The 14,218-nt window shown below is 37.2% G+C and overlaps 1 protein-coding gene across 3 annotated transcripts in view; it reads left to right on the top strand.

Moving 5' to 3' along the window:
• The window catches only part of EIF4G3 (eukaryotic translation initiation factor 4 gamma 3), a 361,657-nt gene that overhangs the window by 188,498 nt on the left and 158,941 nt on the right, over nucleotides 1-14,218 (top strand). For all 3 annotated transcript variants that reach the window (XM_040645901.1, XM_040645903.1, XM_040645902.1), the window contains 2 exons: nucleotides 3,852-3,949; nucleotides 6,126-6,248. In XM_040645901.1, the coding sequence (XP_040501835.1) occupies nucleotides 3,852-3,949; nucleotides 6,126-6,248 (221 nt within the window). The remainder of the gene's footprint in view (nucleotides 1-3,851; nucleotides 3,950-6,125; nucleotides 6,249-14,218) is intronic.

Raw genomic sequence — 14,218 nt, 5'->3', positions numbered from 1 at the left:
CCATTCTTCTTTGCTTCAAACCAGTATACTCTCCCTTTATCTCACTCTACCATGTGATTTCTTCCTCCCCCTTTCATTTTCTTTTCCATTCTTTTCCTGAGCTCTGTGGGACTTGGGCACCTTATTCAGCTCCTAAGAGCTGAGGGATCCATTCATTGTTTCCCATGTTGTGTGGAAATGGGAAACTTTCTGACATCTGAAGTTGAATTTGGTGGTGTTTTCATGGAGTGTTAATACTGTGATTGTTGGGGCACAGTTGGTTAAGCAACCAACTCTTTGTTTCGGCTCAAATGATGATCTTGGGGTCCTAGGATCAAGCCCTGCGTTGGGCTCTGTGCTTAGCTTAGAGTCTGCTTGAGATTCTCTCTCCCTAACCCTCTGCCCCTCCTGCTCGTGCTCTGTCTCTCTCTCTAAAATAAATAAATAAATCTTAAAAAAAAAAAAAAGTACTGTGTTGATGGATGTGGTTGTATACTGACGTTATTATTATGGGATATTATGGGATAAACTGATTTTTATGTGCTGACCTGCATACTTAATCACTATCTTTATATTTGTTTCTATGGGAAAATTCAGTTTTGATAGATTTTTGGCAGACCTGCAATGTATAAGACGGTGTGTTAGGTATTTTGTAGGATGTAGGTGTTGAGATATTTTCCTTGCCTTTCAGGATCTTACAGTGCATTTGTTAGATATTTGTGTTTGGGGTTTTACGATTGAGAACAAATCTAAATGTTGACTAGACCACTGGTTCCCAGATTTTTCAATATCCTGGTCAAATAAATTTTTTAAAAAGTAAAGTAAAATAAAGGAAGAAATATACAGAACTACTACCTTTTTAATTTTGCCACAAAGGCATTCAAAGAAAACTGTTATTTAATGTCAGTAGCATTTCATATAGGAAGGCTGTTTGAACCACAAAGGAACAAGACTGAAATAATTTCAAAACAGTAACAGTCCTTTCCAAAATGTCAAATTAGCAAGCCTATAGTTGTGGCTCTGTATGTGTTAGTATAGTAATGTGGTTATTATTGTATAAATTTTGCCATATATCATTGACACATTTTGTGTAAACTGGGGATTGGAGAACCACTGATTGAGAACAGGGATCAGGGGAAGAAAAGGGTGAGCCCTTTTTCTAGGTTTTGCAGACCATATGGTCTCTGTTGCAACTATTCTCCTCTGCCATTTTAGTGAAAAAGCAGCCATAGGTAACAGATAATATACTGTATATAGGTGTATTTCAATAAAACTTTATTTATAAAATTGTACTGAATTTTAGCCTATTGTCTTTAGTTGACATACCCCCTAATCTAGATAAACCTGCTACATTCCATGCATAAGAGGTCGGGGACATTAAGTAACATACCTAATTAGTAAATGGTATGTGAAAGTTATTCACATTTTTAATAGAATAAAATAAGTGTTTTTAAATGTCTCTGACTATATAAGAAGTTGAATTAGTATTTTATAAAAGATAACCATTATTTGATAGGGTGGAGGGCCCACTCTGCTGGGGTCCTCAGTTGACTTGATATTTTACTAATTGTGCTTAACCCCATTATCAAAATACCCTATGCGGCCAGTTTTATTCAGCTGGTATTTATAGCATGTGTATTATATGCCAGTTTCTACCCCAGTCATGTTGACTCAAAAAATGTTTTATTAGAACAATCTAATTTTTTTCTTAAAGGGATGATTCACCTTTTGGGTCTTATGTCACTTAGTTTAAAAAATACGGCAAGGTGAGCAGACTGTATTGCCTGTCTAGCAGCATTTGAAACCAATTTTAGGAGATTGTTTTCTGAGTTTTAGAGCTAGTGACCTTATAGGGTAGCATAGAATCGCTTATTTAAGCTTGACTTTGACAATAGTGTATGCACTACCAGAGGCACGGCTAATAAGGTGTTTTCTCTTTTTACATTGAAATCATTGAAATCCTAGCCATGCCCCCTGTTTAGATCTTCTCCAAATTTGGCTAAGACCTGCAGAATTCTGGTACCTGCAAATGTGGTACTGCTTCCAAGAAATTACCGCTTAAAGACTGTTATGATGGTGGGAATGGTTTGAAGCTGACGATGACAGTGATAATAGAACCAACATTATTTGACTGTTTACTAAAATATCAAGGATTTTACCTGTATTAACTATCTATACCTTCATGTTTTTCCTTCTTGTTATCTTTGACTCAACCATCACTGCTTCTATCAAAGGCCAGACTTCTACTTGTGCACGGGATCCCATCATGTACACATTTAAGGCTATTACTCCAGTTGTTCTATTCTCTCTTTCTGGCATTATCATTTTCTCTCTCTCTCTCTGCTGAGTTAGTCCCTTCGGCATACAGGTATATACTGTTTCATTCCCATCTTAAGACAAACAAAAACCCCAGCCACTTTTCTGCTTCTCTTTATAGCAGAATTTTAAGAAAAGGAGTTATCTATGCTCAGCTGTCTTCATTTCCATCTCATTCACTGTTGAGCCCAGGATACACTTTCCCGCCACGCCCCCCAGTATAACTTTTGTCAGGGGCACCTATGCATTCTACTTTACTTCAACCACAGCTTTGATTTTCTTTTTCATCTCCTTTGCTAGGTTTTCTTCATACCTGTAATTTCTGAACAACATAGAGTGCCCCAAAATTTCGTCCTTGGGTTCATTCTCTATTTGTACTAATTTCCTCAGTTACCCAAGTCTCATGGTTTAAGTGTTGTCCATACTCTACTAATTCCAAAATGGATACCTATTCTCTGACTCCAGACTTGTGTCTCTTCCTGCCTGCTTGCTGCTATCTGTCTAGTAAGAATCTCAAACTTTACATGTCCAAAATTGAATTCTTGATTTTTAGGCCCTAAACTCTTACTCTTCCTCTAGTTTTCCTCATCTCAGTAAATAAATAGCACAGTAAATAGCATTTTCATTCTTCCACTTGCTGCAACAAAAAACCTTAAGAGTTTTCCTGGATACTCCTTTCTCTCATAGTCACATCCACTCTGTCAGCAAATCTGTAGGTTCTACTTAATGTATCTAGTATCTGACCCTTCCTGATCACCTCTTCTCTTAGTACTCTGGCTTAATAGTAATTATAATAATAGTCAAAGTTTCTAAAGTTAAGAAAGTATTCATTAAGCATACAAGGGGTGGATGGAAGAAGGTAATTTCAGGTAGAAGGACAACATAGTCAAAGGTTTGAACAACGTCAAAGAGATTAATGTACTCAAGGGATAGTAGTAGGTATAAGTTGTTGCTAGAGCAAAGTTATAGTGCTAGAGAATGGTACATAAGATAGTTAAAACCCTGGAATCTGGACTCAGTATCAGACTTTATTTTCCAGCTGCTTGTTCTCAGCCTTTTTTCTGCTTGATAGTATGATATTTGCTAAGCCTTAAGGGTGGTTCCCTATGACAGTGGTTCTCTGTAAGTAGGGAGAATAATCAGACCACTCCCACTCTACAAGATGATCATACATATTCTCCTGACTCTGACCAAACCCCCACACAAAACATATTCACATCACAGGGAATGGGCAGTCCCCCGGAACAGATTTTTTAAAAGCAGTGCTATAGTATGATCAGTTTTTTTGAAAGGTGACTCTGATGGCAATCTGCAAGAGTTGGTTATTTAGTCGTTTTCATATCGGATGCTGACAAAAAGATAGGTGTTTCTGAGTTTTGGGGAATCATTCCTTGAGCACTTCCGTAAATAGAGGGGAGCCAGTGGATAGAGATGATTAAGAGGAATGTTTTTGTTACTTATTATTTTAACTGATTGTCCGGAGACACAGTGCCATTAGTAGTCTTATAGTGGTTGACAAAATAACTGAATGCTTCATTTTTTTCCTAATTCTTTAGGAACGCCTTTTTACCCAAGTCAGCCAGTGTATCAGTCAGCACCAATCATAGTGCCTACGCAGCAGCAACCCCCTCCAGCCAAGAGAGAGAAAAAAACAGTAAGAGATATTTATTAAGTTTTCTTATTTTAAAATCGAATATCCACTCCTGTGTCAAATAAGTTTACCCACAGCTGTAATCATTATTCATCTGAGTTCATGAATGACTGCCATTTTTTGTTTTTTGCTTATATGCTTACCGCTAGACCTAGACAATTTATATGGACATATAAGTAGAAGTTACAAGAACCATTTGCTTAATATCATTTTTCAACATGCACTGAGCTAGTTATGCTAGATGGCAACATGCCTTCTTTAGAACTGGGAGGGTTTAGTCTGGTAAGATCTTACTAAGTGGGAGAAATTTGAGCTCTGTTTTCACGTACTGATTATTGCCCTCTAACTTCAGTCCTAATCAGCTCTACATGCAAATATGAACTTACGGGGGAGAAAACACCACAAGCGAAAATGAGCGAGATGTTAAGGACAATAAGAAAAATCCTTCCTGGGCGCCTGGGTAGCGCAGTCGTTAAAGCGTCTGCCTTCGGCTCAGGGCGTGATCCCGGCGTTCCGGGATCGAGTCCCACATCGGGCTCCTCCGCTGGGAGCCTGCTTCTTCCTCTCTCACTCGCCTGCTGTGTTCCCTCTCTCGCTGGCTGTCTCTCTGTCACATAAATAAATAAAATCTTTAAAAAAAAAGAAAAATCCTTCCTGTGGAATAGATTTATTTTTAGAAATAGCAGAATTTAGAAAATGTATCCTAACTGTTTTTAGGAAGTTACAGGGGCTTTGCCTCTGTCTAGTAAGGCAGGCCCAAGAAAATTAGAGTGTAGTAATATGAAATTCACATTGCAGGACATCCTGGAGAAGAGTGGCTTGTAATCTCTTACCCATTAGGACACACAAAATGGGATTCACAAGGGTGAGATATGTGGAAGAGATATCATAGCAATCAGTACTCTTGAAAGTGCTGTCATTTAATAAAAATTAATAAGGTTCCAAACTTTGGCTCTTTTATTATCAGAAACAAATTTCTTGTGCAGACATCATAATAAGCAGGACATGCCCATGTATCAGGACACTGAAGGTGAGAAAGTATGCTTTAGAAATGTTGAAACAGATGTTGGATGTGAAGAACACCCAGGATGCAGAAACATTAATGAAGAAGACGATGTAAATGGAAGACATAATAGATATTACTGAACAAGAAAGTAGAACAAATGAAAGAGAAGCAATATTTAAAACTGTAGTAGAGACAAGTTTCTGTATCTGAAAAAATAGCTGATATTAGAAATCTTACTGAAGAATTCCCCAAACAGCTTCCAGATCTAGGTGGTTTTATTAATGAATGGTTTGACATTTCCAGGAAGCCAGGGTTACCTTGGTGTCACTCTGGAGGTCATGATAGCAGAAGGGGTCTTTAGGTCTCAGCACTGTCAGAGGATGGAAGGCCTAGACCCAGGTGCTCCATCTCCTTTGCAACACCATTTCCACTGACATCTGTAAGCATAGTTAGCCTTTTAAAAATTGAAAGAACACCATACACATTGTTCTGTATCTGGTAGCTTTTTACTTACTAATATGTTTGGATGATCATTCCATATCAGTACACGTAGATCTATTTCATTCTTTCTGTTTGCTTTCTATTGGTTTTTAATTGTAAGGATGTAGCATAATTTTTTAATTACTATGTTCTTGATCAGCCTTGAGCTTGTTTCTGTGCCTTTGCTCGAAAAGCCACTATTGCAGTGAACATTCTTATATACATATATAAGGTGTCTGCAACATAAATTATTCCTAATTACTAGGATATGTGCATTTTTCATTTTGTTAGAGACCCATTTACGACCCCTAAAACTTTATTCTACTGAGTAACATGTATTTTAAAATGATTTTATTTATGAATCTTATGTTAAGCATTGTAAATTAAATCAGTTAATTTGGCAGCGCTTACAAGACAAGCGTTAATACTTTGTTTGCCATTTTGACCTAGAAATTCAGCCAACTGGTTCTCATTTTAGCTTGTTATTCTGATTAGTTCAAGTCAGAACTAATGTCCTAAATTTCTTTGAATGACCCCCATATGGTTCTGTGATTGAAATAAAGTCAAATGTGGTGATTATGAACTTTGATATTTGATAGAATTCCCAGTTTATACCTTTAACATATCATATGCCTATAAATGTACTACATAGTTACCCATCTCTCAATGTGCCATCTTATTCTGACCTTATAGATAAGAATTCGGGACCCAAACCAGGGAGGGAAAGACATAACAGAAGAGATTATGTCTGGAGGTGGCAGCAGAAATCCTACTCCTCCCATAGGGAGACCTACTTCCACACCTACTCCTCCTCAGGTAAGACAAAGTGAGCCGTGAGGGATGACGCTGTGTATTTGTTCACTAACCTCTGCTGGTCTCTTCTTTTTTCTGTAGGCACTCTCTGTACTTCTCATGTCCATCAGTTCTCTCATAGCCTCGAACATCTAAATGATATTTAAGCAGACGTGTTCTTTTTCTTTACAAGTTGTTATAACTTCCAGATTTTTATTGGTAATATTTCTATGTAATGTCTCTACATTCAGAGCATAGCTGCTGCCACTCTTCCTAATGAATTATTGCATGATACCAAAAGGAGCTGCAGTTCCTATGGAAACCTCATCAATAATTGAGTATTTCATGTTTCAGTATGGAGCAGTAGGAATTAAATGCTGCATGTTGTGTTCATGAAAACTTTAAGGTTGAAAATTTAAACATTGTTACTTAACAGTATTGTTTGGGACTAGTGCCTGTGTAATTCAGAGCACAGTTAGATGTATTTTAGGTATACCTCTTAACCCTTTAGGCCTACATAAAGGAGCTTTTTGATTGGAGGGTGTCTTCTTTAATTCTTTACATGGGCTATTAGGAAATTCTGTCAGCTAAGCATCTTTTCATTCCTTTTGCAGAATGTGGTTATCATGGTCTTCTATAAGTTCATTTTCTTGCTTTTAGAAATCAAAACATTCCAAGAAGAACTGGAATTTAGAAAACTGCAGTAGAGGTTGGAAGTCACCAAATTTGCCAGGATTTTGATTTCATCGCTTGGTCACTTTAAATTTTGATAAACCATTCAGAAGAAATGAGTGGTTTTCAAAACTTTAAAATACCTAAACTGAGAGCTCAGTGTATAAGACAGATAAAATGAAAGGTAGTAAGGAGTAGGGGGCTGCTTGCTTCCCCCTTTGTGGCTTGATGGTGAGGTATTCCTCAGGGCCTAGTTTATGAACAAGTAATAGGGATGATTTTTTTTTTTTTTTTAAGATTTATTTATTTGACAGAGATAGACAGCCAGCGAGAGAGGGAACACAAGCAGGGGAGTGGGAGAGGAAGAAGCAGGCTCCCAGAGGAGGTGCCCGATGTGGGACTCGATCCCGGAACGCCGGGATCACGCCCTGAGCCGAAGGCAGACGCCTAACGACTGCGCTACCCAGGTGCCCCAATAGGGATTATTTAATATCATTTTAGAATGATGGACTGTTGACTTGATTTTAAGTAGCATAGGTTAAAAAAAGTTGTTAAAATTTTTCTTAAAAATGGAGATCACAAATACATGGCTGAGTTTAGAGCCCCTTGAAAAGGTGTGAATTTATTTAATTTCCTCCCTGGAAGTGAACATGGGACGGGTAGCATTTACACATGGAAGCTTTCTACTTACGTGCACAGTTAGGTAAGGGCATACTACAGAAAAACCTGGAATTGGTTGATTAGGGCAGTTAAATTTTGATCTCTGTTTTCCCCCATTAATTAAAATATCATTACTTTCAAGCTATATACTTGACAAACTTTTGTTGATTTGTTTTCAAATTCTCAACTCGAATATGTCTTAGTATATCTTTTTGCATTTTAATTCCCTCTGGTTTGTTTTTCTTTAATATTACCAAGCTTGATATCCTACCCTCTTTTGGTTACCCTTAGCTACAGAAATCCTTTTGCTCTCTATTTTTCACCAGGGACCACCCGCCTGAATGAATACAAGTGTATGTGTTTGTGTAAACATAAAGCACATTAAATGTATGCTTTTAATTGATAAAGGCCATCAGTCAATAATCACAATGCTGGTAATACTTCTTGATGTGTAGTATTGTCATGAAGCCTCAGTTTATTTTATTAGTTATTTGCACTTAAAACCACATTTATTAATGTGTAGCCTTTCCAGATGCATGAAATTCATGAAGTGCACACATAGCTTTTTAATGGAGACATACGTACTAAAAACATTTCATTTTCCTTTTAAAAACAACCACATGTTGGGGTGCCTGGGTGGCTCAGTCAGTTAAGTGGCTGCCTTCGGCTCAGGTCATGATCTCAGGTCCCTCTGCCTGTTGCTCTGCCTACTTGTGCTCTCTCTCTGTCAAATAAATAAAATCTTAAAAACAACAACAACAACAACTGCATAAGCATGACAATGGCAACTTGTCTTCAGTTTTGGAAATATATAGAGTGGTGTACATCGAGTGGGGGAGGACATCCCTGGGTCAAGTAGGCAGTTATTACTTCCTGACTGTTATGTTATGTAAAAATGTTGACCCAGTGTTTCAAAAGAAGCTAGAAATCTTTATTTATGTAAAAAAAAAAAAAAAACCTGCACATTTTAAATGTTGACAGCTAATTCTACTAACAAATAGCACCTATACCAGCCGAAGAAAATCTATTAGGTTTATCCTAAAGATTGCTAGTTTACATCTGTGGTCTAATTCTAGATAGATCCTGTACCACATTCTAGTTATTAAGACTGCAGATGAGACGACCCTCTGCATTAGAATTTATGACTGAATAGTAAGTACTCTGTTGCTTTTGGCCTTTCATATATCTGCATTAAGCCACAATTGCAGGTGCCATGAGTAGCAAAGCCTTTCCCTATCATTGAGGTCATCCCAGTCTCGTTAAGTGAGGCAAAAGACACTTATTAATATATGACTGGACCGCCTGTGGAGTGTATACAAAGAATTATGAATGCACAGAAGTGATCAAGTGGGACAGAATTGCAGCACAGGCTCAAATTTGTTAGATCACAGGAACCTGTTAATGGTGGTACTGGTGTGATAGTATAGGGGAGGGATTTAAAAGCTTTGCCTCAGAACCAAACATACTTAGCTTCAAGTCCTAGTTCCACCACTTAATTTTGTAACTTTAGCCAAATTACTGAATTTTCCCGAGCCTTAATTTCTACATTTAAAAAAAAAAATGAGGAAAACAAAACCTATCATATAGAGTTACTATACAATTAAATGAGAGTAAATACCTAAAATTGATTGAGCTCAGGGCACAGTGAGCATTCGGTACACACTTCCCGTTACTAATATTGCAGTCGTTGTTAGTGCAGGAGGCCCAGAACATGACTGGAAGATTCTGGAAAGGCTTCACAGCAGAGATGACATTTGGTCTGAGTTCCCAGATTGTTATTCGCACAATAAAAAGAGAGAGAAGGATATTCCAGGCAGAGGGGCAGCATGTGCAAGAAAGTGGCATGTGGAGGTGGAAAATGGGATGAAGGGAGATGATTGTCATTTCATGTGATAGATTAGGGAGTTAGCTGAAAGGAGAGGAAACTAGTTAGAAGAATATATAGCAATTGGTTACTAAGTAAGGATTATACAGTGACCTTGTAATTTATCATCTGAATTGGGGCAGTTTTAAAATGCATGGGGATGCTGTGAGTCATTTTGCTGGAGCAACAGGCATAAACCAGTATTGTCCAGGCAAACAGGATGCATGGTTCCCCTAAGTAAAAGAGAGAACAATAAGAGGTTGACTCTTCCCGCTTAAATGCCTGGATTTATAGTAAAATATAAAATGGAGTATACATGGGGATGTTTGAAGAGGGAGATAATGAGTTTCATTTTGACAAGCATTCAGGATAAGAAAGAGTTAATTTAGGGAAACTGTAGTACCTGTACGGGAGGAGAAGGGAGAGGAGAAACAGGCTTTGCTGCTACTGTTTTTGCCCTAAAGAGTAGATTGAATTTGAAATTGTTCTGCTTCCTAAGTTTTAAAGTGATCTATGGAATAACACCTGAGGATTTTATGTCTCAAATATATAAAAAATACACACGTGTATACATGTGCCCATTCAGGTGACCACAGTGCACTGAGAGAGGTGCATGTGTAGACCTCATCAAATACTAGAACACTTGCTGCTGGTCTCCACTCTGTCACTTAGATTTATGACCTTAGGTCAGAATGTTAAGTCCTTTTAACCCCTACTTTTTCATCAGTAAGATGAGGGATTATAGTAAGTAATCTACAAGTTCCCTTTCAAGCTTTTAAATGTTAAAGTGGGAAAGAAGGGGGATGTTTTTGTTACTTTCCCTCAGCATCACGATCTCAGCTATGTCTCTGTTGTTGATAGCAATAAGGCAAGAGGAACATTTCTGTATTAAGAAATGTGCTAGATGCCTGAAAGTTTTTATGGACCCCTGGATAAAAATAAATACAGGGGCACTTGGGTGGCTCAGTTGTTAAGGCATCTGCCTTTGGCTCAGGGCGTGATCCCAGGATTCTGGGATTGAGCCCCACATGGGGCTCCCTGATTGGCAGGAAGCCTGCCTCTCCCTCTCCCACTCCCCCTCCTGGTGTTCCCTCTCTTGCTGTGTCTCTCTCTGTCCAATAAATAAATAAAATCTTTAAAAAACAAAAATAAATAAATACATGATGCTGTATTTATCATGTATTGGCTTCCAGAATTGTTTACTTTCAAAGGCTGGGGCCGTGAATCCAAATCACTCAATTTTTTAAATGAACTACTTTATATATCTTCCTTCCTCTCCCTACTACCTTTGTTATCTTTTCTGTTTTAAAAATTACTCTTTAAAAAAAATCACTCTTACAATGAAGTACTCAGTCCTATGCCACAGGGTGTAGGAGCAGAGAAAAGGTTGGAAACTATGGCTTGCTGGCATATCTTAGGAAGGGTATAGCCTCCCCTGTCATTTGGGAAAATTGCCAAAATCAGCAAGTCATTCAGTCTTTTGAAGAGCTTCTTATTGACTTGATAACTGGAAACCTTAAATTCTGACCATTTGTTCATTAGTTTTATGGTTTTAGCAGTAATAGTTAAGTTAGGTTCTGAAGCTTAGACAATGATACAAGTAATTGTAAAGTAAGTAGCTAAGTTCCTACATGAAGAATTTGAAGGAGATACCTACGTAATATAAACAAACCCAGTTTTAACTTTCATGTTTTATTTTTATTTTTTGTTTTTAAAGATTGATTGATTGATTGATTGATTTATATGAGAGAGAGCTTGAGCGAGAGCACTTGCATGCACAAGAGAGGGTAGAGGGAAGGAGAATCCCAAGCAAACCCCACGCTGAGCTCCATCTCAGGACCCTAAGACCATGACCTGAGTCGAAATCAAGAGATGCTTAACCAACTGAGCCACCCAGGCACCCTCAGTCTTAGCTTTTAAAATGTCGCCTGTCGACTCAGTCATAGCACTAATGAGTTAATATCCTTGTCTATCTTGAAGCATATAGGTATGCTTTTGTCTTAATGTTGTCTCCAGTAATGGTAGTGTTCATTGAATTAAATCACATCATTTTTCATCTTTAATAAAATAATTTCTCATTAGTAATCTCTTTTGACTTAAAAATTATGCTTTTTGGGGTGCCTGGCTGGCTCAGTCTATAGGGCATGTGATCTTGGGGTTTGTAAGTTTGAGCCGCACATTGCGTGTAGAGATAAAGAAAGAAAGAAAGAAAGAAAGAAAGAAAGAAAGAAAGAAAGAAAAAGAAAAAACAATACTTTTCAATAGTATGGAAAGCATTGTAAACTTTAATCAGGTATCTAGGTGGGGGGTCAATTCTCATAAAAGTTTTAAATGAGATGTCACAATAACAAAGACCCTTAGTGGTTAGGGTTAAGCTGTTCTGTTGTTGAAAATGAATTTGTATGTGGACAATCAAAGTCCTACTTGAGTCATAAAGCAGGGTCGTTGATTTCATCAGGTCTGTCTCCAACAGGGTTTTGTAAAAATGTCCTGAATTTTTAATAAAACCGAAATTCTCTAGCTTCAATTCCTCTGAGAATTTCCTAAAGCCAGAAAACGAAATTTGACATAAGGCCATTTTTGAGGTACCTTATCTTTTTGGAAGCTGGTGGAGTAAATGCGTTTTAAATTGTTTGGCATCCATAAAGATCCATTTATGAGACACATTAATGTTAAATTTTATGTTCAATGATTCTTCATTCTTACTTGAACGATGTTTTTTCATAGTTCTTCAAATTCCGTGAAAGTTTTTGCTTATGTTATAGTGGTGTGATTTTACCTTAGATACTCTAAATCTGAATCCCAATTATAAAGAAAGTGTAACTTCAGTGTTTACACGTGTAGCACTGTTCCTGTCCCTTGCCACCTACTCCCACTCAGACATTGAACAGTGGTGTAGCTTGCAATCTTCCAGTAACTATGATGTCTATAGATCTAGGGGTCACAGGAAGTGTTATAAGAGATCACAAGAAACCTTCAGGTTTCATCTTTTATCTGTTATTGAAATGTATTTTCAAAATTAAAAGGACTTCAGTTTTGTATGTGTAAAATCTTCATTGGAAAAGAATAGTAAAGGAAGAAATTGTAGCCTTAAATCTTACTACTGAGAGTTAGCTGCTGTTATCTTTTTGGTGACTATCCTTTCAGACATCTTATAGTGCATATATGCATATCAATATCTATAATTTAATATATTTGGGTTCATTCATGCCATTTTATAAATACCATTTTTTCAGTGATCATGCAGAAATATTCATGTTTGACTACAGGTATTACTATAATTTTTATTGGTTACATGGTATTTCATGGAATATACCCTTGTTTATTTAATTAATGGGTATTTTTATTCTTTTCCTGTTTGTCACTAATACTAACAATACTGTGATGAACAACTTTGTGAACTTATTTTTGGGTTATGATGTTATCTGCCCTCCAGAAATATACCAATTAATCTCTGACCAGCAGTTTAAGAAAGAGCCCTTTTACTTATTTGATATATTTTTTTTTAAAAATCCCATTTAATTTTTATTTATCGATTTGTGGAGCTAAGATTTTTGACGTTTGCTGGTTGTTTGTGTGTATATGAAATATCCTGTCTTTTGTACACGTTTTTTGGGGGTGATGATTTTTCTCTGATTTGTAAGCATTCATTAGAATTCCCTTTGACTTATGTAATATTTTTTTCCTAGTGTTTCAACCTTTTTTTTTTTAACCAAATGGTTTGTCTCTTCTTTCAGTATTAATTATTGAGTAGTTCATCATTGCCTCCTTGTTTTGAGATATTGTTTTAATTATTTATTGAATTATCATATATACCTGAGTTTGTTTCTGGAATTCTATATTCCACTGATTCTGTTTTTCTTTTTTAAGATTTTATTTATTTGTTTGAGAGAGAGAGAGAGCGAGCACGCATGAGCTGGAGGAGGAGCAGTGGGAGAGGGTGAGGGAGGGGAAAGAATCTCAAGCAGACTCTGTGTATTGAGTGTGGAGCCACGTGGCTTGATCTCACGAGCCTGAGATCATGACCTGAGCCAGAATCAAGAGTCAGATGCTTAACTGACTGAGCCACCCAGGTGTCCCTCCAGTGATCTGTTCTAATACCATTATACTGCTGTCTTAAATACTATAGTTTATAAGACATTTTAATATTTTAGAGAGAATTCCATCCATATTTTTCTAGTTTTTTAGACGTTTACTTATTTTATCCCTCCTTCCCCATTGGAACTGTAAAATCATTTAAGTCTTACAGATTAGCCTAACAGTTTTTATCTTGAGTGTCGGGTTTCCTTCATTGTTCCTGACACCTTAGCAACCATTCCTTGCCTTCAAGGGAGAGATTCTCTCTATGGCAGATATAAATTGTTTTATCAGATTAGTGTTTTCATCAATCAGAATGCCTTTAGCCTTAGCATAGATTATTCTGTTACTATTTTGCACCCTTGTGCATCACGCATTTAGGTCACCTCTTGGTTTTATAAAGACATTGGAGTTTCTGAACCCTGTGTTACTGTTTCTTCAGGTGTTTGGTATATGCCTGTATTTTCTTTTTTTCAGTAAATTATCCCGCAGTCTACCCCAGTTGCTGAGATGATAAACCTAGAAGTCTTCTTTAGATCATCTTTATCTCCCATTCCACAACCATTATATCAGCAAGTCCTGTGTGGGTCATTCTCACCACTTGCACTGCCACTGCTGGATTCTAAGCCACTTTGACCTCTCCCCTAGCTAGTGGTCACTTCCCTACTCTTCTCCTTGCTTCTGTCTTGCCTCTTTTCTGTTTATTCTTTTAATTTTTGTT

Source organism: Ursus maritimus, unplaced genomic scaffold (assembly GCF_017311325.1).
Source record: "Ursus maritimus isolate PB19 unplaced genomic scaffold, ASM1731132v1 scaffold_32, whole genome shotgun sequence".
NCBI lineage: Eukaryota > Metazoa > Chordata > Mammalia > Carnivora > Ursidae > Ursus > Ursus maritimus.
Note: the sequence above shows the minus strand (reverse complement) of the source record. Positions and strands in the feature narration are given on the sequence as shown.